General features: G+C 57.6%; 2 protein-coding genes across 2 annotated transcripts in view; both read right to left on the bottom strand.

Annotated features, from left to right (window-relative positions):
- Positions 1-802: 802 nt before the first annotated feature.
- ETV5 (ETS variant transcription factor 5) lies at positions 803-15,021 on the bottom strand. Its single transcript, XM_054166378.1, has 13 exons — positions 14,952-15,021; positions 14,332-14,468; positions 14,113-14,200; positions 13,916-13,963; positions 13,754-13,804; positions 8,063-8,192; positions 7,671-7,922; positions 5,693-5,952; positions 4,959-5,018; positions 4,448-4,516; positions 3,942-4,111; positions 1,935-2,036; positions 803-1,125 (listed from the first exon to the last, which is right to left on the bottom strand). The coding sequence occupies exons 2-13, from the start codon at positions 14,374-14,376 to the stop codon at positions 904-906; spliced, it is 1,497 nt and encodes a 498-aa protein (XP_054022353.1). The 5' UTR covers positions 14,377-14,468; positions 14,952-15,021; the 3' UTR covers positions 803-903.
- A 2,091-nt stretch (positions 15,022-17,112) lies between these two features.
- The window catches only part of LOC104299295 (diacylglycerol kinase beta-like), a 34,109-nt gene continuing 30,065 nt past the window's right edge, over positions 17,113-21,156 (bottom strand). The window contains exon 25 of the mRNA XM_054166348.1: positions 17,113-20,608. Within this exon, the coding sequence (XP_054022323.1) occupies positions 20,510-20,608 (99 nt within the window). The 3' untranslated portion in view covers positions 17,113-20,509. The remainder of the gene's footprint in view (positions 20,609-21,156) is intronic.

Genomic DNA, 21,156 nt, shown 5'->3' with positions numbered 1-21,156 from the left:
CCTTCAAATACAAAAAAATCTACAAAAACCAGTTTAGAAATGCTTTTTCTTCCTAAATCAACAAAACAACAAAATAAAGAAAGGGAAAGGGGGGAGGGGAGGGAAGAGGGAGGGAGACAGTGTCAGAGTCTGCTCCTCTGAAATGCAACCTATGGGCCACAGCTGGAGCTGGAAGGGGCAGGGAGAGGACTCAGAAGGGGCTGAGAAACCATGACATCAGGTTGTATCACAAGGGTGGGCCAGGGAGGAGCAACGTGGGATGAAGGCAGAAGGCTCCTCAGGGTTGGGGTCAGTACGCTGCGCACATCAGCCCTGGGGCGCCGACCCAGGCGGTCAACCCCACCCCGCATCCTTCCTCTGTGCAAATCAAAGCCCTTTCCACCACAGAAGGCAGCTACGCAGAGCATGCTCGATGCAAAGCAGATTGTCATGCCAACTGGCCGGGTGGTGGCTGTGCCAGCCCGGTGCCAGCCCAGCCGAGTCCCAGGGCACTGGCAGAGCCGTCACCCTGGCGGTGCTGGTGAGGAACGGGGCTGGGGGGGGGGGGGGTCGGGGGTGTCAGAGGCTGCATCTGTCACTCCCACCGCCCCGAGGCGCCGCAGCAATGCTGGGAGGGAGGTGCCAGCCACAGTCAGTCCTATGCACTAGCCCTTGGACAGGAAGGGTGGGGATTCAACACACTGGGCAGGGTAGGCTCCTCCGAGCGGTGGTGTGCGCGCGCGCGGGCTGCCGGTTTGGGTTTTGTCGGTTGGTTGGTTTTGGTTTTGTTGTTGTTGGGTTTTTTCCTCTCTCTCTCTCTCTCTCTCTCTCTCTCCTTAGGAACAGCAAAAAATTACTCTTTACAAAACCGTATTTTGCCCAAAAGTGGATGCGCTAGTGCTCGTGGCTCTGCCGCTGGCCCAGTCAGTAGGCGAAGCCCTCGGTGTAGGGCAGGCTGCCGCAGGGATCCATCTCCAGCAGGTAGGCAGGGCTGTCCTCGAAGTGCGTCAGCGGCACAGTCTCCTCCTCGGGCACCGGGCAGTCAGGCTCCGTCTTCAGGAAGGGACGCTGGTTGTCAGGGTAGGCCATGGAGAAGAGGGCGTCGGGGTCGCAGACAAACTTGTAGACGTACCGCTCACCGGCCACCTGTGAGGAGGAGCAGGAGCGCGTGAGAGGCGCCTCTGCCTTTCCCCTTCAGGGAACACTACACACAGCAGGACTGAAGGGTCTGGAGCACAGGTCTTCTGAGAGGCACCTGAGGGAACTGGGTTTGTTTAGTCTGGAGAAGAGAAGGCTGAGGGGAGACCAATTCTACACAGAGAGAGTGATTGGCCATTGGAATGTGCTGCCCAGGGAGGTGGTGGAGTCACCATCATTGGAGGTGTTTAGGAGGAGACTGGATGGGGTGCTTGGTGCCATGGTTTAGTTGATCAGATAGTGCTGGATAACAGGTTGGATGCGATGATCTCAAAGGTCTCTTCCAACCTGGTTTATTCTATTCTATTCATCGCTCTTTACAACTACCTGAAAGGAGGTTGGAGTCAGGTGGGGGATGGTCTCCTCTCACAAGTGAAAAAGGGATAGAACGAGAGGAAATGGCCTCAGGTTGTACCGGGGAGGATTAGGTTGGATGCTAGTAATTTCTTTGGTTTTGCTGCAGGAGTGGTCAGGCACTGGAACAGGCTGCCCAGGGAGGTGCTGGAGTCACTGTCCCTGGAGGTGTTCAAGAAATGTGTGGACATGGCACTCTGGAACATGGTTTAGTGGCCACTGGGGGTCGGGGGGTGCTAGTTGGACTCGGCAGTCTTAGAGGTCTTTGCCAACCTTCATGATTTTCTGTGATGCTATGACACTGGACCCAGTGCCCAGCCTGCTGTGCCCCAAGATGGTGGGGTGACAGTGGGGGGCAGCCATACCCTCCCCACCCACCCCCCAGTGGCAGAAGGGTCACTTGCCTTCTGCATGATGCCCTTCTCATAGTAGTAGCGCAGGGAGCGGCTGAGCTTGTCATAGTTCATGGCTGGCCGGTTCTTCTGGATGCCCCAGCGTCGTGCTACCTGTGGGAGACAGGAGGCAGCCATGAAGGCTCTGTCCAGGGCCTGGACCTGAACCCTTGAAGGAAATAACCAAAATGTGGAATAGGGGCTGGAGCAGCCAGGGGCAAAAGCGTCACCAGAGTCCTGGAGCGCTCCCTTGCTTGCTGCAATGAATGCAGCAAAATGTATCGGTACAAGCTGGGGGCTGACCTGTTGAAGAGCAGCTCTGAAGAAAAGGACCTGGAAGACCTGATATCCCATGGGCCCACTGACCATGAGCCAGCAATGTGCCCTTGTGCCAGTGGCATTCTGGTGTGCATTAAGGGGAATGTGGCTGTCAAGTTGAGGGAGGTTCTCCTACCCCTTCACTCTGTGCTGGTGAGGACTCACCTGCACTACTGTGTCCAGTTCTGGACTCCCCAGTTCCAAAAGGATAAACAGCTACTGAAGAGAGTCCAGCAAAGGATCACTAAGATGCTGAGGTGACTGGAACAGCTCTTACATAAGGAGAGGCTGAGAGTGCTGGGGCTGTTTAGCTTGGAGAAGAGGAAGCTGAGAGGGGATCTTACTAATGCTTACAAACATCTAAGGAGTGGGTGTCAGCAAGATGGAGACAGACTCTTGTCTGTAGTCCCCAGTGTCAGGACAAGAGGCAACGGGCATAAACTTGAACATAGGAAGTTCCATCTAAACATGAGGAGGAACTTCTTTACTGTGAGGGTGCTGGAGCCCTGGAACAGGCTGCAGAGAGAGGATGCGAGTCTCCTCTGGAAACTTTCAAAATACACCTGGACACGTTCCTGTGTGACCTGCTTTAGGTGATCTTGCTCAGACAGGGAGGCTGGACTCAATCTCCAGAGGTCCCTTCCAAGCCCTATCATCCTGTGAATGCTCCAGCTCCAAGCGCTGGCTGCCACAACACCACCACCACCAAACGGAGGGCCAAATCAAAAGGCATTTGATTAGGGGAGTCTGCCAAAAGAGCTGCTTCAATAAACAACACAATTTCCATGCATGGCATAAGAGATACTATGGGTAATCATCCACAGCATGCAGCTCCCTGCTCCAGCTGCTTTCAATTACTCCCCAAACAGCTTCCTCTTCTGTGCCACCGCCTGCAAAGCTGCAGAGCCTCAGCAGGGCACCACGCTGCACCCAGCCCCCTCTGGAGACCAGGGTCAGAGCAGTTTGGGAGGGAGCAAGCAGTGGCTGAGCAATGGATCTCAGCAGCAGGACACCCACGGCACAGCAGAGAGGTCAGGCCACCACACCTGGTGAGCACTGATAGCCCCAGAAGCAAAGCATATGCCAAGCCAAGAGGCAGTAGGGGAGATGAAAGGCAAATGTCTACGGCTGCTCAGTGTGGGTGGGAAGCTGGTGCTGCCCTCTTGTCCTCAAAAGCTGCCTGGGGAGTAAAGCCTTATGCCAGGAGAGGTTTAGGTTGGCCACCAGAAAAAAAGTCTTTCCTGAGAGCAGTCAGGCATTGGAACAGACTGCCCAGAGAGGTGGTGGAGTCACCATCCCTGGAGGGGTAGAAAAAAAATGTGTAGATATGGCACTTCAAGGTCAGGCTTGATGGAGCTCTGAGCAACCTGATCTAGTTGGGGATGTCCCTGTTTACTGCAGTGGCACTGAACCAGATGACCTCTAGAGGTCCCTTCCAACCAGTGCATTCTACAATTCCCTCATTCCCTTCGGGACATGGTGTAGTGGCTATGGAGGCGTTGGGTTGACAGTTGGACTTGATGATCTCAGAGGTCTTTTCCAACCAAAACAACTCTGATTCCAGCACCAGTGTGAACTGCTGTGGTGTATGGGAAGGATCTAGCCCCACTCCACACCCCCAGGCTCATCCCACCACCACTCCTGGGCTGCGCCCCAGCTCTGGCACACTAGATGCTGAGGTGGGATCCCCGCCCTCCATACCTCCTCAGGCTCAATCAGCTTGAACTCCATGCCCCGGCCAGTCCAGGCGATGAAGTGGGCATTGGCAGGGTCATCCAGGAGGGTAACAAGGAACTGCCAGAGCTGCAGGGACCCACGCCGCTGGTAGGGAGGACCCTCACGGTACAGGGTAGGCTCCTGCTTCACTTTACCTGCCCACATCAAGACAGAGCTGGTTAAATATCTGCCCTCTCCCTGGATGTGCCACCCAGCAGGGACAAATCATAATGCCGAGCTTGCTTCCATGCAGAGACCCCCTGTGCATGGTCAGGCCACGGGGGGCAGAGAGGGAAGAGGTGCTGCAGGCAGGAGAGGTGCACGGTAAGGATGGGGCACAGTGGCAATGCTGAGCAGCCCTTTGCAACAATGCCCAGCAGCTCATAAGAGCACGGTGCCAGCACACCTTGTCCTTGAAAGCTGACTGCCATGAAGCCTAGCCCCACGAGCCCTGGTTACCCCTCAGCCCTTCTCCAGGGCTGGATTCTTACCCTCCAGCCTCTCAGGTACCACACATGTGTCATCAAAATACAATCGTGAGTCCTTTTCATATGGAAATCCTAGAGGGAAGAGATCAACAGTGAACACAGGGGCCCCTCAACCACCCTGGCCAGACCCTCAGAAACCTGCTGGCACAGCCAAACCCAGCGCCGAGATCTCCTCCCCTGTGCCAGGAGCAGCGCTATTTTGGTGGCATGGCACTAGCACACCATCTGAGCACCACACAGCCCTGTCTGCCCCTCAGCCCCCAGGAGCTGGGGGAACCAAGCCCTCCTAAGCAGCTCTCTGGGGTGCGTTATCCCGGATTAGAGGGCGCTGCCACGCTGGCCGGGGCTGGCAGTTGCACAACACAGCTCCTATTTTTAGCGGCATGCGGGCTGCTGCGGGGGCCGGCGCTGCGCCTCGCCGTTCTGCTGGCTGGGGAGCGGGGCGCTCTGCCTGCCCAGAGGGAGCCATGGGGCAGGACACCCTGAGCAGAAGGCGGCCCGGCGGCATACTCACCATCATGGCTGCTGGGGAAGACACCCCCCTGCAGGTACGAGGACTGGCAGTTAGGCACTTCTGTGAGGAACACAACGGTGGAGTTAAGGATGTGTGTCCTGTGGGTCCTACTGACTGCTAAGTAGAATTCCCAAGCATGTCCTATGGCCAAACCCCATCATCTCCTCTCATCCTGCTCTGTGCACCCCGGGCTGCTGCACCCACCTCTAGCCTCCACCCTCAACTTTGGGGAAAACCGAGTACAGTTTAGGGGAGGGGGCACTGGAATGAGCACTGGGAGCCAGGATTAAGTCAGCTCAGGTTTTCATCACGTTATTCAGGCCCCGAGGGAAGGGAGGCAGCGCCGCGCCTCCCCTGCCATCTGCTTGGCTGTGCCACCCTCCAACCCGAGGTCGGGGTATTTTTAGGTCCTAAGGCGATTAGAGGATTTTTCCGTGATGCTGCTGGGGTCCAGCAGCCAGAAATCACAGCTGGCCCCAGGCCAGGGCCATGAGAGACCCCAGCCTGCAGCTACAGCATGGCACAGACCACACTGTGTGGCATTTGAATGCCTGCTTGTGTCCTCCTTACTCCAGAAAGAGAAGGGAGAGAAAAGAAAAATCAAAATAAGAGGAAAGAGAAGAGGCCATCTACCACAGCAGCCCAGCACCACGGCAGCCCCAGAGCGACACAGCATCTCTTGCCTGCAGCTCAACCCTGTGCCCACTGTGCTGCCACCACTGAGCCATACCCACCTGAGTCAATGCAGTAGTCCCGGGGCTCCTGCTTGATGCCCATGGGGGGTTGGAAGCTGCGGCCCGGGGCACCAGGCAGGCCAGGGCCACCATGCTCGTAGAGCGGGTCATGGTACTCCTGCTTGAATCCCTGAGGGGGGCGGAGGGCAGCGGGGCCCAGGGGCTCCGACAGCTGCCGGTGGTAGACAGGGCGGTTGTCCCCCGGGACCCCAGGCTGCGGCGGGAAGGGGTGGCAGGGCTCAGACAGCTGCCTCTGAAACCTGCGGTGGAGAGGCACATGGCATTAACTGGGAGTGGTAGTGCCAGCTTTGCCAGCACATCCTCACCTCCCATCCCACGCAGGCCAGACCACTGTTGGGTGCCTTCAGCCCAGGGTGCTCCCAGGGTAGTTTGGGTGGCATTGCCCTGCAGCAGGCTGGCATGGCTCCTCAAGAGCATTGCCACCACAAGGGTTTGTCCTATGGAGACCCAACAGGGTGCTGGGGAGCCCATCCCCTTCCAAGTGCTGAGGATCCCCCACTGAAGGAGCAGGGCGGCACAGGGGCCACCACCGCAAAGCGCCGTGCACCTCAGCTGGTGGCAGCCCTGCACCACAGCAGGGACATCTGGACAAGAATGGAAAAAGGAAACAAAACAAACACTCCACGGCAGCAAAATCTCTTGAGAACCAGTGAAATCTCCCCCCAGGGTGGCAGGGCAGAGCCGTGGGGCCCTGGAGGATGTTGCACCCAGGCGGGTGCTTACGCAAAGCCAAATCCACTCTGGAGCTCCAGCCGGCTGCTAATCCACTGCACGTCTGGAATTAAACCTTGGACTCGGTGGCAGGGAGCACTATTTTGAGCTCCAGCCCCAGCATGGTCTCTGCTGGTGGTGGTAGTGGAAGAGGGACCATCTCGAGGGGGTGCTGCTGCATCCCTTCATCCTCTGGCACCTTGAAAGGCCATCTCTGATCTCCGCACCGGGCTCCTCTCACCGGCCGGGTGCCATTTGGCTTTGTAACCGGAGCCCTCCCAGCTGCCGGGCTGGGATTACTCCATTTCCGAGCCACGTCCCTCTGCCCTTCCTGAGTGAAACCCAAGACCTGCACTGGCACCGTGCTGCCTGAGGGGTCACAGCCGGCCCCCCCCACAGCTCCAAGGTCTCCCAGAGCCAAGCTCATCTTTGCCTGGGAGGGATGCTCACCCACTGGGAGTTTCCATGGCTCTGCTGCATGACAGCCTTTGCTGGGCTGTCACATCCAGCCCCATGCCCAAAGAGGACACGGCTGGTGGTGACAGCAGCCATCACTGCAGCAGAGGGCATCCGGGATGCCATGAGTAAAACCGGAGGTCGACTGTGACCTGTGCTATGCCACCACCTGATTGCTCAAGCAAATCTGGCAAAGCCTCAGGGAGTGGAGGGGTGATGGGGAACGAAGCCACGGCCTGGAGAGGAAGCAAGGAGCAAGGTCTTCTCTTCCACAGCTCCCAAAATAACAGGGCTGCTGTATGATGCGGAGGGCACCTAAGGATAGACCTTCAGCCCAGGGGTGCTCAGAGACAGAACCAGGATGCCTCTAGCTCCCAGCCCAGCAGCACTCAGCTCAGGCAGAAGAGCTGCAGTGGGTGGGAGGAGAGTGAAGCGGGAGCCCTGACTCAGCACCATCATCCACTGCCGCACGGATGGATGCGGGCAACAGCCTCTGCCACCCTCACCTTTTCCAGAGGGGAGGAGAAGGGTCTTGCCACAGTCCCCAGAGGCTGTGGGGAGCAGGTCCCCATGGGGAGAAAGAGCCACAAGATTGCAGTGACAAGGGCATCTTTTGCTGTGCTGGTTTCCATGGGCCCTCAGGCAGCAACACCCAGCCCATAGTTCATGATCACAGCAAGCAAACAAGGAGACAGGCAACCTCTTTCCACAGATCCATCCCAGGAGGGCCAGGGTTCCCATAAGCACACCTGCAAGATGCCAGTGCTGCCAGGGCCAGGGGAAGCCTTACCTGTGCTCTGCAGGGTATTGGTTTTCAGACATCATCTTTGGCATGTGCAGGGGCGGGTGAGGCGGCTGCGGCATGGCGAAGGTCTGCGGCCTCTGCTCTTGCAGCGGGTGTGGGGCTGGGGCCGCCCCGTGGGCAGCTGCCTGCACGGCTGGGGCCGGTGGCGGTAGGGCTGGTCCCTGGTGTGCAGGGGACACCGGTGTGGCAGGCGGCGTTAATGGCTTGAACCCGGCGGGGGGCTTCCTGTCATAGGCACTGTAGAGTGGAGAGAGGGTGGGGGGTCGGTGGCAACGCCAGCAAGGACACCCCCTCAGGGCACAGGCTGAAGAGCCAGACCACACCCTGAGCCATGACTCGAGGGGGCTGCAGGCAGCAGCTGCCCTTGTGCTACCTACCAGCAGTTGTAGAGGCACTTGTCCCCATAGCCGGCACACAGAGCCTGCTCATGGCTGCAGGACGACAGCTCCGAGGAAGGGCTGTGCAGCTCCCGCTTGATCTTTGCTGGAGGTGGGGCATGCAGGACCACTGCAACGAACAAGGGAGGATACAGCCTCACCCATGCAGGAGAAGGTGCTGGGAGACATCACCTATGGGTGTTCTTCGCTCCAGAATGAAGTGCGGAATTACCCCACCCCCAGGAGCATCAGGCAACCAAACCATGGCTATATGGTACCCCAGCAGACCCTGACATGCTGGTGGACTAAGCTGAGGAGGGCAGAGCTGACAGGGCTGAGACAGTCCCACCAGCCCAGGACAGGGCTGGAGCACCTCTCCTACACAGACAAGACAGAAGAATTGGACTGAGAAGAGAAGGCCCCGGGGGAGACCTTAGAGCTGCATCTCAATATCCAAAGGGGACCTACAAGAAGGCTGGGGAAGGACTGTTTGGAAGGGCTTGTGGTGATAGGTGAGGGGCAATGGTTTGAAACTGGAGCAGGGTAGATTTAGGTTGGACATCAGGAGGAAGTCCTTCACAATGAGAGTCATAAAATACTGGAACAGGTTGCCCAGGGATGTGGTTGAGGACCTGTGCCTGGAGACACTCAGACTTGATGTGGCCCTGGGAAGCCTGATCTAGTTGGAGGTGTCCCCAGCTACTGCAGGGGGTTTGGCCAAGATAACCTTCCAACCCCATGCAATCTGTGAATCTGTGACATGGCCCACGGAGGGGAAGTTGTTCCCCACTGGGATTCAAGATAGGAATGGCATGGGGTGAGAGGGTTGCAGGCAGCTCATCGACAGCTGCGGATGAGACACACACCCAGGCCAGGCTAAAAGCCCCTCAGGGAGGGGAGATGAACCCAGGCACCACTGGCAGCCCCTGCCTCCTTAAGATCTGGGGTGAAGGACAAGGGATCTTGACAGTTTGGAGCTCCAAGAGCTCGTAAGCACCTACTTGCCCTTGTGGGGGCACACCCAGCTCCCAGTCAGCCAGCCAAAGATGTGGGATCCACCTTCCTCCAGCCAAGGTGCTTCAAGGAGACTCAGGCATAGAGTCCCACAATGCTATGAGTTCAAGTGGCAAACATCCCACTGAACTCCAATCCTTCCCAGCCCCCCTAAGCCCACTCACTATATATAATTTTAAACCAAGTGATACAGGCTTAAGCTAATTAATTGCTAAAAGCAGGCGCTCTAGGAAAGGGAAAGCACCTCAGAGCTCTGTACCTAAATAGTGCCTGCAGAGCAGCCAAGAGGAATCGGAAGTAGAGTATTAGCCTCATGCAAAGTCTAAACACAGCCCAGCTACAGCAGAGAGGAGCAAATAGCTCCAGGACAACTGTTCCCAGCTTGCCAGGTAATTAGCCGCTCCTCTAATTTGTCAAAATCTTTAAAGAGCTGCTGACTCCCCTTTCCACCTCCCCCCCACACACACCAAAGGCCCAGCACAGCTGGTACCAAGGGCATAAAACCCCCCAAGGAGGATTTGAAACACAAAGCCCAGCGCTGAGCCAGCACAGCCCCCCACCCGCTCCCGAGCCAGATTTATCCCCCTCCTCTTCCTCCTCCTCGATTCCCGCCCCCACCTCCCACCCCCTCCCTGCCTCCCCAGCGAGGTTTTGCCACTCTCAGCATTTCTAACCTTACTGGGGGGCCGGCAGCAAAGCCTGGGCGCCCCATGAGCTTTGGGACACCGAAAAGGGAGCCGGCCTTGGAAGGGCTCCAGCTGCCTGTCGCGGGCATGTTTCTGCCTAACAGGCTCCGTGTTGTTGGAGCGGGTTGTTTTTCCGCCAGCCCTACAATGGGGGCTGGTTATTCATTGAGGAAAAAAAGAGAGAGAGAGAGAGAGAGAGAGAGAAAAGGAAAGTCTGCGAGTGGCACCACCCTCCATTCACAAACAATTTGGAGCGCTCCATTCATGTGGCTTGGAAAGGGGAAAGAAAAAAAAAGGAAGAAAAATCTCCCCAGAGCTCAGGGCTGCCATTCAAGGAACGGGAAACGAGTTGTAAGATCCTAACGGAGCAGCTGGCCAGGGCTGGACTCTGGGCTGCACTTGGGTTCCTCACACAAACAGCGCAGGGCCACGATGGCCCAGCTCCCAGCTAGCCAGCCAAAAAGCCAGCAAGGAGCTAAATGGGATCCACCCTCCTCCAGCCATGGGGCCTCGGGGTGATCCAGTCATGGGGTCCCACAGCTGTGGGAGTTCAAGTGGCAAACACCCCCCAATGAACTCCAATCCTTCCCAGCTACCCTAAGCCTGCTTGGGGTGGGGGGTGGCTGGGAATGGTGAGGGCAGCACCCAATGGTGGGAGCCAAAGGGAACACCAGGGTTGGTGGGAGGAAGGAGCTGGTTTGGGGTCCTTGGTGGTGAGCAGCCAGGGAAAGAGCAGGCAACATGGCAGGAGGGCTCCCACGGGCGGTGATGCCCTTGCCCCAGTGCCCAACACCTTGAAGGCGTGTTGGATGTGCAATCAGAAAGGAAAGATGGGGAACTCAGGCATACCAATGTCCCCCCACAGTGTTGTTCTGCCAGCCAAGATGGAGATGCTCCAAAAGTCAGCCTTCAGCCAAGAGGTCTTCCATCAGAAAGGGGACCTCCTAAAACTGTGTGGGGCCTTGACTTGTCAGTGAATCGCTTGGCTGGGGACAGAACTTCCCAACCATCAGCGTGATGGGACTTCTAAGAAGCCAAGCCTGGAAGCCACTGGCTTTGCTGCTGACACCCACTGCCTAAGCCACAGGGAAGGCAACCAACCCACCATTTCCAGCCCAGCTACCAGCTGGGGACTTTGGCACCTGCTCAAGCCATCACCTGGGAGCTGAGCTCCCTGCCTGCCCCTCCATCCCTCAGTGTTGCAGGACGTACCCAAGGTCACACCAGGAGAGGAGCCAGAAATAGAAGCCAGGCTCCTGCTTTCCTTTGTTCAAACAACCCTTCCTCAGAAACAAACCTCCTGCTTGCTTTTTGGTGCGCAAGAAATCCTTCTCCACACCCTGCCTGTGACTAGCCCTGTGCTCTCTGAGCAGGAGGCCACAAGTCCCCTGGGAACAAACCCCTGCAAAAAGCAAAGCCTCTTGTAGTGCTTGATCTCCTCAGCACGACCCCATGGCTTCCCAGCTATTTAAACAGCTGACTGAGACACAACATGGGACATCCACCCTTGTCCCTGTGCCAGGCCAGAGATGCGATGCAGTGCAATGGCCAGCATGGTGAGCTCTGTCACCCCAGCTTCCTTGCCTCCCTGGGAGAATCTGCTCCATCTCTGGGTAGTTATAAGCACCAAATATGCCTTCCTGATGCTTGATCCAAGACACCCAGAACAACAGTCCTTATTCAAAGGAGCCCAGCTTTCTCCATCCCCATGGCAGGATTTCTTCTGGGATGCTACAGCACTTTGCTGCCAAACCCCAGCTCTAAGCCCATGTCAGCCAGGGACTTCACCTACAAAAATCAGGAACAGCCAGTGGGCAGCAGCTGAGCTGTGGGTAGCTGCCATGCAGTAAGGGCTTTTAGCATGGTGAAAAGCGATGCTGCAGTTCGGAGCCTCTCCGAAGCTCAAAATAACACATGCCAGGGCATTCTCCATGGCAGTGGGGTCAAACTGAGCCTGGTTTGTCCCTTTTTGCTGCTGTGCTGAGGAAGCTTGGCCTGGGAATGCCAAGGCCACAGAGCAGGAGACAGGGTAAGAAAGAGCAGCAATTTCTGTAGGGAAAAGGCACAAAGCCATGGGCAACCACACTGAATGCATGTCCATACGGGCTAGAGAAGGATCTACCTTCCCCCAGAAGCACTGAACCCCAATGCAACCCCCAGCCCAGGAAAGGAACATATCCCTGCTACTGAAAGCATGATCAAAACCAGAGTGAAATGAGAAGGTAGGGCCAGGAAGCTGCAAGATAGAGACTCTCTCCTTTTTAAACACTCTCCAGTGCTGGTAGGGAAGAGCCGGGCTCCCTGTCCTCCTCCACCCCAGCCTGAGCACCCCCAGATTCGGCGCAGCCCCTTGCAAAGCAGTGAGGGAAACCTTTGCTTCCTCTCCCTGGGAAATGTAAGGAAGGTTATTGTAGCAGGCAGTCACTCCGGGAGATCTCCTTTCAAGTGACAAAGTCGTTTCAACACCAGCTCTGCAGAGGCCGAGCAGATCAGGAGACCATTTTAACTGTCTCAACCAAATGTGCCTTTTTTGCCTTTTTTTCCCTCTCCCCTGCATTGCCCAGAAAAGTTGGTCTCGTCTCTCTGAGCTCTTCAGGTTACAGGGAAACAAGAGATTGCCAAAAGGCACTGGAAACGGCTTCAACTCTAAGAGCCACCCTCCCACGCACACTGCAGTTTCTACTGCTCCAAGCAAGAGCTGCGGGGCTGCACTGGGATGTCAGCAGCCAGTTGGGCTTGACTCTGGGCTCATCTTTTATCTCAGGGGAAACAAGGGGAAAAGAGCCTCTGAAACTTGGGCTGTCTGGAACAGTTTAATGGCAAGCTTCCCACTCACAAGTAATCAAAGAGCAATAATTAGCACGCCTTTACTGTAGGAGAAGATACCCTTGCTGCATGCTGTGACAAAACTGGAATGAAAAATCTGTTCGACTGCAGGCTAAATTTGATTTCTTTTAAGTTCTGTAGCTGTCTGGCTCAGCCAGCAAACCCAGCCACCGACACCAAGCTACTCCTTCTGTTTGCCAGGTAACAACTCAAAACATCCTGTTCCCTCCCCCCCCCCTCCTCCCCCTCCCCCCCTTTCCCTCCAACCGAGCCTTCAACGCCAGGAAAGCCAGCGCCCGGCAGCCAGGCAAGCACCACGCATCATGAGCCAGCCCCTGCCCTTGCCGCTAACCCGTCCTGGCAAAGAACCGCGGCTCCGAACCAACTCCGGCTCTTATGCAATTCAAGAGGGACTGCATTTTCACTGGCCTCCTTTGAAACGCGCTCGCTTGCCAGTGATTAATGCTGCTTGAAGTGGCTCAAGTTTCACCACTCAGGTCTGCTCTTGCCAACTGCGCTGGGCCGGGGCTGTAAAAAGCTCTAGAAGCTGCAGAGATTGTGGCTAACCAAGGAGCCCAGCATAGGCTCTCACATCCACTTGAAAAGGAGCACTGATAAGCAAACCGACATTACCACAAACAAGCAGCAAGCCTCAGAGGAGCCCAGAGATCAGTTAAGAGAGATTTCCATGCATTTGGCTATGATTTTCCCCATTCACAAAAGACAGAATCATAGAATTGTTTTGCTTGGAAAAGACCACTAAGATCATCAAGCTCAGCCATCGACCAAATACAACCAAGGCCATTAAACCACATCTCAGAGTGCCATGTCCACACCTTTCTTTGACTCCACCGCCTCCCTGGGCAGCCTGTTCCAATGCCTGACCACTCTCAGGTAAGCAATTTTTCCTACTATCCAGTCTCAGCCTCCCCTGGCACATGGCAAGTTTCATGGCAATGAACCCAAACCGCACGTGCTTTCTCCCAAAGTCCACGATTTCACAGCTTCAGCCCCTGCAGTGGTTGCATTCTCCAAGAAGCAGCTCCAAACCCAGCACAAGGTTTTTCACAAGCACCCACTTTCCCTGCCCTCTCCCCAACCCCCCCCCCTCCCCCAGCACACACACACACCCCCAAGCGAAAGAAACCCCAGAGCAATCACTTACAGTTGTCAGACTGGAAATCTGGGACAAATTGTTCATCATCAGGGACCTGAGCTAAAATAACAACAACAAAAAGTGGGTTTATGGCATTTTCAGTTCCACCCCCCCAGAAAAAAATTCTCGTGGGGAGATTTTAAACGGCAAAAAGCAGAGGTGAAGACTTGCCTTCGGCTAGCCAGGCCTCTTGGAGCTGGCTGAGATCCTGGAAGAGCTCTGGAACAGAGTGAAAGACTTAAGTACTCCACAGAAGAATAAATAAAACTGCCATTATTTGCAGGATTATTTCTCAACGGGCAAGCAGAAAGCAAACAGCCTCACAGGACTGCAGTGGGGCCACAGCTGCCCAGGCCAACCCTGCCTACCTTCTGAGTCGTGGGCCAGGTCAGTCTCCAAAAATTTCCTTTTCCTATCAGATCCTGGCCGGCCTCGGGCCTCCTCTGCGCAGGACTTCTGCAAGGACAAGGGTGACAGCAGCCCATGAAAGTGGCAGCCCCTAAGGATGCGGTGGTGCCCCGGGACAGAGACGATGCCCCCGTGGCAGCAGGGATCTCAGCAAGGAGCGAGGTACACGGAAAACTTACCCCGGGACCCATGAAGGGAACCTGCTGGTCGTAGAAGCCGTCCATGGTGCGGGAGGGGCAGGCAGCACCCTCGGCCCGCTCAGCATCGACGCCGGCCCGGGAAGGGGAGTCCCGCCCGGGCTCCAGCAGGTGCGTGGCTGGGGGATGAAGGGGAGGGGGGACAGGATCAGGCCCTAGCTCCTGCAGCCCCCGGGGGTGGCTCGGTGCGGGACCGCCGCTCCTCCCCGGGGAGCCACGGCCCACCCCTGCCGTGGCGGATCGCAGCCTCCCGGCTCGTGATGTCAACCGATTTCTATAGAAACGGCCGTGACATCAAGCGCGGCGGCGGGCGGAGAGAGACCGTCAGGGAAACAGGCAGGGCCGCTCCGCGTCTCCGCTGCGCTCCCGACCGCCTCTAGCCGCCGCTGCCCGGTGCTGGGCGCTGCAGGGCCGCGCAGCAGCCGGGCCCGTTCCCACGCCGCCCCGAGTGCCCCATTCATAAACTCCGCCTCTCCCCTCCCCCTCCCCCGCGCGCGCCTCTCGCGCGCCCCCATCGCCATTCACACCGCGCGGCCCGCGCCATTCATAAACATCGCCCCCGCCCCGGGCCGCGTCGCGCCCCGCCGCCAACCGCCGCGTACTCTGCCGGGGCGCCGCGGGCTCAGCCGCCTCGGGGCGAGCCGGGGGCGAGGCGGGGGCGCGGCGGGGGCGCTGCCGCCGATCTCGCCCGGGCACCGCGCTGCCGCTCACGCGCCGGCCCGCAAGACCCGAGCCAGCGGCCTGAGCCGCGCCCCGCCCCGCGCCGCTTGTTTACCCTCCGCGCCGGCCAATGGGAAGCCGCCTCTCGGGTGCCCGTGCTGTCTGATTGGTTGCAGCCGGTGCTCCGTGCCCGCCCGCGCGCCGCTCCGCCGAGTACCATTGAGGGCGGTTGGGTGGGCGGGGCCAGAGCAGGCCAACGGGCGAAGCTTCATTTGCATGACCCCGCCCAGAGCGTTTTTCATTCATAAAAAAATAGAAGGGGGAAGAGGCCGGCGGGCGGGGCGGGGGAGCGCGGCAGTTAAAGGGGCCACGGCCTCCTCCCGCGGCGGGGGTTGGGAGTTTAACGGGCGGCCCCGTGGGACAACCTGGAGATCCGGTTCTGGGCTAAGGGGATCTGTGCCAGCCCCTGCACGCCGTGCCCCATAGCTTGCTGCGCAGCACTCTCTGCAGAGAGGATGGACCTCGGGCCTCACCTGCCCCGAGGCCCTCCTTTACATTTTTGGAGGGGGTCTAGCACCAGCCAGGCGGCGTCACACGGGTCCCCCTGCTAGCCCGGGGCTCATGCAGGCGTGGGTACCTTCTCCTAACAATCTTTTCCCTGTAGGCACCCTGGAGATAGGCTGGTCTTTGAGAAGGAGGTCTCTTCAGAGGAGGCCGTAAGAAAAATGGCTCCCACCTGTAGGGGCTTTGGGGCTACCCCAGCCACCGATATACGCAATGAGTTCATGGACACAAGCAGTTGCAGGATTGCAAATAGCTCAGAAGACTGGGAACGAGTTTAGGACAGAGCTATGCTGCTGGGGCCCACCATGGACCCCCACCCTGGTATTACTCCACTGAGTGGCTCAGTTTCCCCATCTGAAGGTGGTGAGACTCGCTATGGAGACCTGCCAGTGGTCACTTATGCAGGATAAAGCAGGTCGCACAGGATAAATGAGCTGTGTGGAGGCCTCAAGGCATTGCAGGTTGGGACTAGGAAATGAATAATGATAAGGGAACAAGGGATAGTGCTGTGTTGCACACTGTTCCTCTCAGCTTGGGAAGCAGAGGAGCCTTCTGCTGGGATCCTAGGAAGATGCCTGGGATTAGTAGACCTCTTGGTATAGTGTTGTTCTCACCACTCTGAAATCCTCGGTCCCAGGCCATGGGCTTGGCAGTGCCCCTGGGGAGCATCCCAGCATGTCTCTGGGCTGCTGGCTGAAATTTCTCTGTCAATGTTGGGTACTGACGAGATTCTAGAGTCCCCCAGGGCCACCAGGATTTCCCAGGGATGACACTGGTAATTGCAGGTAGCTTGTGTCCTACCATGTTGTGTGTGAAACTGGGGCAGGGGAGGGGGTGTGCTGCCAGCACATGCTGCCCACTGGATGCCAGTGTCTGGGGCGGGGGGGGAGGAAGTGCACAGCGGGTACGGGATGTCCTTGCCACCCGGGTACTGCTCCCGGGGAGCTCTGCAGGTGCTGGCACTCTCACTTCCCTTCTGTACACAGGCAACCAGGATGAAATCACTGCTGGTAAAATTAGCAGATGACACACGTGTAGTTGGGTGGCAAAACCTGGGCCAGGGGGCAAGGCAGGCTGCTGAGGACGATATGGGTCATCACAAAACTGGGCACAAATGGTGACCCAAGGTGACCATGATGCCACACTAGCCGGGGGCTGCTCTAGCCCCTCTGGGCTTCTGGCTGCCACCCAGCACAGGGAGAGGTGATGGGGCCAAGCGCAGCCATGGGGCGGGCTAGTGGGAGGCCGAAGAGATGCCTTGGAAAGAGCTGAAGTCCCTAGAGAGCCAGGGCTGGGAGAGAGAATGGTGACCAGTACCTACTAAATATAGAGCCCACTCTGGAAAAAAAAAATAATTAAATTTGTCAGGCTCCAAATTTAGCCAGCTGCAGCTCCTGCTGAGCATCGCTCCACCCTGCTGCTGCTGACAACCCCCCTTCAGCCTCAGCACCCCATATCCGGGGACTCCATGGACCCCTCGCCTGGCAAGGAATCAGGGACCCCCCCCGTGCACCCCAGGACCAGAGGAGTATTTCACCACCATCTTTATTTGAGGCAAGCCCACAGCAGTCCAGCTGGACACGGCAACACGTGCTAGGCTACGGACGCCATTTCCATGCAAGCAACCACGGCTACGCACAGTGGGATGACAGGGCTGGTACTGGGCTGAGGGGGCTCCCGTGGGAATGGGGTTCAACAGCTCTCAGGAGTCCCCCAGCACTCCTGGTGCCTGAGGCTTCAGCGTGCCTGAGAGCTCCTGCTCCATCCTGCACCCTTTGGGGGATGAAGGAGGCCGAGGAAACACCAAGGGAGACAAGGAGGGTTGGGGAGCCTCACTGGCCTCTTGGATACGTGCCTCATTGCTCTCCAGAGCTGTGGACATCCAGGCTGGTGTCCCGGGCCCTGTAGGTCCCCTCCTGGGCTGGAGACCTTTGTACTGTTGGACTAAGGAGGTGGCCAGCTGTTTGGCCCATTGAACTGTAGCTTCAGCATGGCTGGAGTGCGTTGAGGCTGCGTCCCCTCGGGAAGGTGGCAGGGGCTGTCTCACCGATCATCAGAAGAGGATGTTTGTACCAGAGCCCATCGCTATCTGCAGACCACTGCCATCTTCCTGCTGGTGCAGAGCGCTGGCCCTGAGCTCCCTCTGCCCTGCAGGACATGCATCTGAGTGCTTCCCTCTGGCTTTGGGCTCGAATGAGAGCTTCTTGCCTGTGGCACGCTTCTGGACCCATGCATGTGGCCGTGGGCACGGTGCCCGCTTGCATCCGCAAGTTCTGCCACCGCTGAACAGCAACAGCGGCCTGAGAGCTGCTCTTTGCCCAGAGCCCAGCAGACCATGTCTGGGTGCAAGGAGCAGGTCTGTGGTTGAAACCACTGCTGATTCTACACAGGAACCTTGTAATCAGAGCCCCAGGACAAAACACGGGGTTGAGGCCAAACAGGCAGGGAAACGGAGCCAAAAACCACTGCTGGAAACACTGCTGACCTCGGGAGATTTCAGCCCATGGGTCAAACCCATCACCCTGCCTGCTGGCAAAGCTCTGGAGATGGCTGAGGTTTTTCCCTTTCCCCTTCCCCACACGTGGGGGCTGCAAAGCTCAGCCACTGCAGGGGAGAGGATGGGGAGAGGCTGCTGCTCCATGGCAAGCCTCCGAGGCTTACTGGGCTTTGTTCTCCTATGCCTTCACTTGGCTACTCATTAATGGCTGCCCCGCTGACAAAGGAGGAGGACAGTGGATTTCTGCACCATGGGTGGAGCGTGCCCATCATGCAGGTGGCTGCTCCAGTGAGCTGTGGTGACCTCTGCACCAGCCAGTCAGGCCTGTGCTCAGCCCCAGGTTCCTTGTGGTGCTGAGCCCCCTCTACACGCTGGGCACCACTGGTGCTCCCCTGCCAGCTTGTCTTTAGGGGCCCCTTTGGTGTGGCATTATGGCCAACACCCCCTCCCCAGCTCGCCCTTGATGGTGCAAAGGGCTGGAGAAAAGGACACCTCAGCAGCCCACCAGAGCATCCCTCTGTGCCCTGACTGAGGTGGACTTGGGGACTTAGAGGCCCCTGGAGTGCCATGGCCTCCTCTCATGTCAGCAGAGCTTTACAGACTCCACAACTCTGAGCTGAAGCTTAAGTAAGTGCCCAACAGTACTGTCCCTGCCAGGAGAGGGGGAGGAACAATTCCCTTTCACTCTGTACACTCTGAAGCATAATGATGGCAGTACCCTCTGCACTGCCAGGGGAAAGCTATTGAATGGGGGCCTGCAGCATGGGGAGGGATCAGGTGCTGGGTCACTAGGGAGGACAGCATGGCTTGTCCCAGCTAGGCCTTTGTGCTCTGTGTCAGGGGCAGAGCAGGGACAAGCAGTGGTGCCCCTGCCTGCAGCCACAGCCACGAGGCACACACCACTTCCAGCTTGCCCACAGCAGCACAGGGGCCTCTGCCAGAGCCTGGAGAGCTGCCTGGGAGCACAGCCTGATTTGGCAGCTGACTGTCCCCCCAGGCAGGGCCACCACAGGAGGCAGGGGATACCTGCATAAGCAACCAGCAGCCCTTCCATAGGCCAGTCCTGGGAGCACCATGAAGTGGGGCACACACCCAGACCACTGCCTCCTCCATGCAATTATCTATTTGCTGGTCCCTGTTGTGCCCTGGGGAGAAGCTGTGTCCTGTGACCTGTCCTCATGCTCCTGGTGGGAGACACACAAGTGAGGCCACGGAAACCTGCCCCTGCATCTTTGCTGAGCTTTGGCAGCCAGCTGGGTGAGGAGACTAGAAGAAACTGGGTGCAGGCAAGGGGCTGGCAGCAGCAATAGCAGCTGTGGAGCTATTTGGCTTCAGGGTGGGGCCAGGGGAGACCTGGCCATGCAGAAACCAAGGTGCAGCAGCTCTGCCCCTAGCCCTGCAGCCATCCAGGAGCATTGGAGCAATACCAGGAGCCGCTGGGAGAACACAGGTTTGGCCAAGCACATGAGGAGAAGTAAAAAAGCAGGAGGGGACAGACACATTTTCAAATGAGAAGAGCTTCTGAATGTCTGTCCTCAGGGTCCCCAGTTCCTGGTGCAGGCTGGCAGGTGTTAGGAGAGAGGAAAGTCCCATGCAGCAGGAGGTGCCATGGGGGACAGCCAGCAGAGAAGGAAGGTGGTGTTGGTGTCCAAACCAGGCTCCTAAAAAGAAGGCAATCACCAAAGTCCCCCCCCAAGTTTGCTAAATAAATACATAAATATGAACACAAAGGCCAAAGCTGGGGTGTGGGGGGTTCCCAGGATTCACAGCTCCCCCCTAGAATCCCTTTTTTGCCATTTCCACAACAAAACACAGTCTCCTCTTGTCCACCCCATGCTTGTCCCCATGGCCCAGGCACTGCTTGTTCCCAGCTCTTCCCACCACTGGCAGCAACCAGGGCCAGCAGCCAGGGCTGTCTTTGCATCTGCTTCAGACCCACCCCAGAGATGCCAAAGGCATGGCAGGAACTGCCTCATCTAGGCTAAGGAAATAAATAACTTGTCCCCTGTAGCAGGGTCGGTGGACGGGAAGCCAGCGCAGCAGAACATGGAGTGTCCTTCAAGAGGAGCAGAACATCAATAAGTGAAGCCCAACATTCCTTGGAGGAGTGCTCCTCTGCAGCTCTGCCAGGGGGGTGAGGGGTGGTATTAAATAAAGGAGGAGGGGGGAAGGTGGAAAACAAGCAGTCCCAGCACTGGCTCTGGCGAAGGCACTCCCCAGCCGTCAGCCTGCCTTCACCCACTGCTTCTGCATCAGCTGGAGAAGATACTTGGGGTGGTTGGAAAGGAGCTTCCAAGGCCTTCCCAGGTCAAGTCATCCCCACCAAGCTTGTGGAGATGTTTTCTCTCTCTGCTGTAGAGCAGGGGTTTGGGGACTCCCTGCAGCAGGTGGGTGTCCAGGATGCCAGGTTGCTCTGGGCTGTGGCTCCTGGCACGTTGCTTAATCTCGAGTTCGGCTTCTCCGCTTCAGGAAAAAGAAGCTGCTCTTCTGGGGGGGCCCCAGCAGCATTGGCACTTGGCTTTTGTGTGTAATTCTGATCTAAAAAGAAGTAAAAAGCCCAGCTCAGTAAGGGGCTCCTGAGGCCTCAGCCCTCTGGGCACCCCCAGAGTCCTCCTGCCTTCCGCCATCACCTTGAAACACCGGTCTGTTTTCAGTGGTACCCAGGGACCTCAGGGAGTGACCCAAGCAAGTCAGAAGCAGCTCAGCACCCAGCACCGGGGCCAGGAGCTGCTGCCACCTCCAGCTGGGCCATCGAGTGCTTTGCTGCACAGGAGTAACAGCTCCAGAGCCACCTCCAGGCACTCTGGGACAGGCAGAGGAGTTCTCCTCTGGGCAAGCTACCTGCTGGATGCTGGGGGACCCCTCTGCAGCCTCCCTGGGAAGGGATGCTGCTGCACCCACCTGCCCAGCAAGGAATGAATGAGTCCCCACGCCAACAGCTTCTGTGACAGTTTGCCATGTGTTCAGGGCCGGCATGGACACAGACAGAAACTGCAGGTGGCCAAGCTCTGCAGCCATGCACCAGCAAGTGCAGCAGCCTCCCTGCAACTCCAGGGGCTTTGCCACACTGCACTGGGAGCCTGCAT

Source organism: Dryobates pubescens, chromosome 13 (genome assembly GCF_014839835.1).
Source record: "Dryobates pubescens isolate bDryPub1 chromosome 13, bDryPub1.pri, whole genome shotgun sequence".
In the NCBI taxonomy this organism is placed as follows: Eukaryota; Metazoa; Chordata; class Aves; order Piciformes; family Picidae; genus Dryobates; species Dryobates pubescens.
The sequence above is the reverse complement of the archived record's forward strand: the minus strand, read 5'-3'. Positions and strand labels throughout refer to the sequence as shown.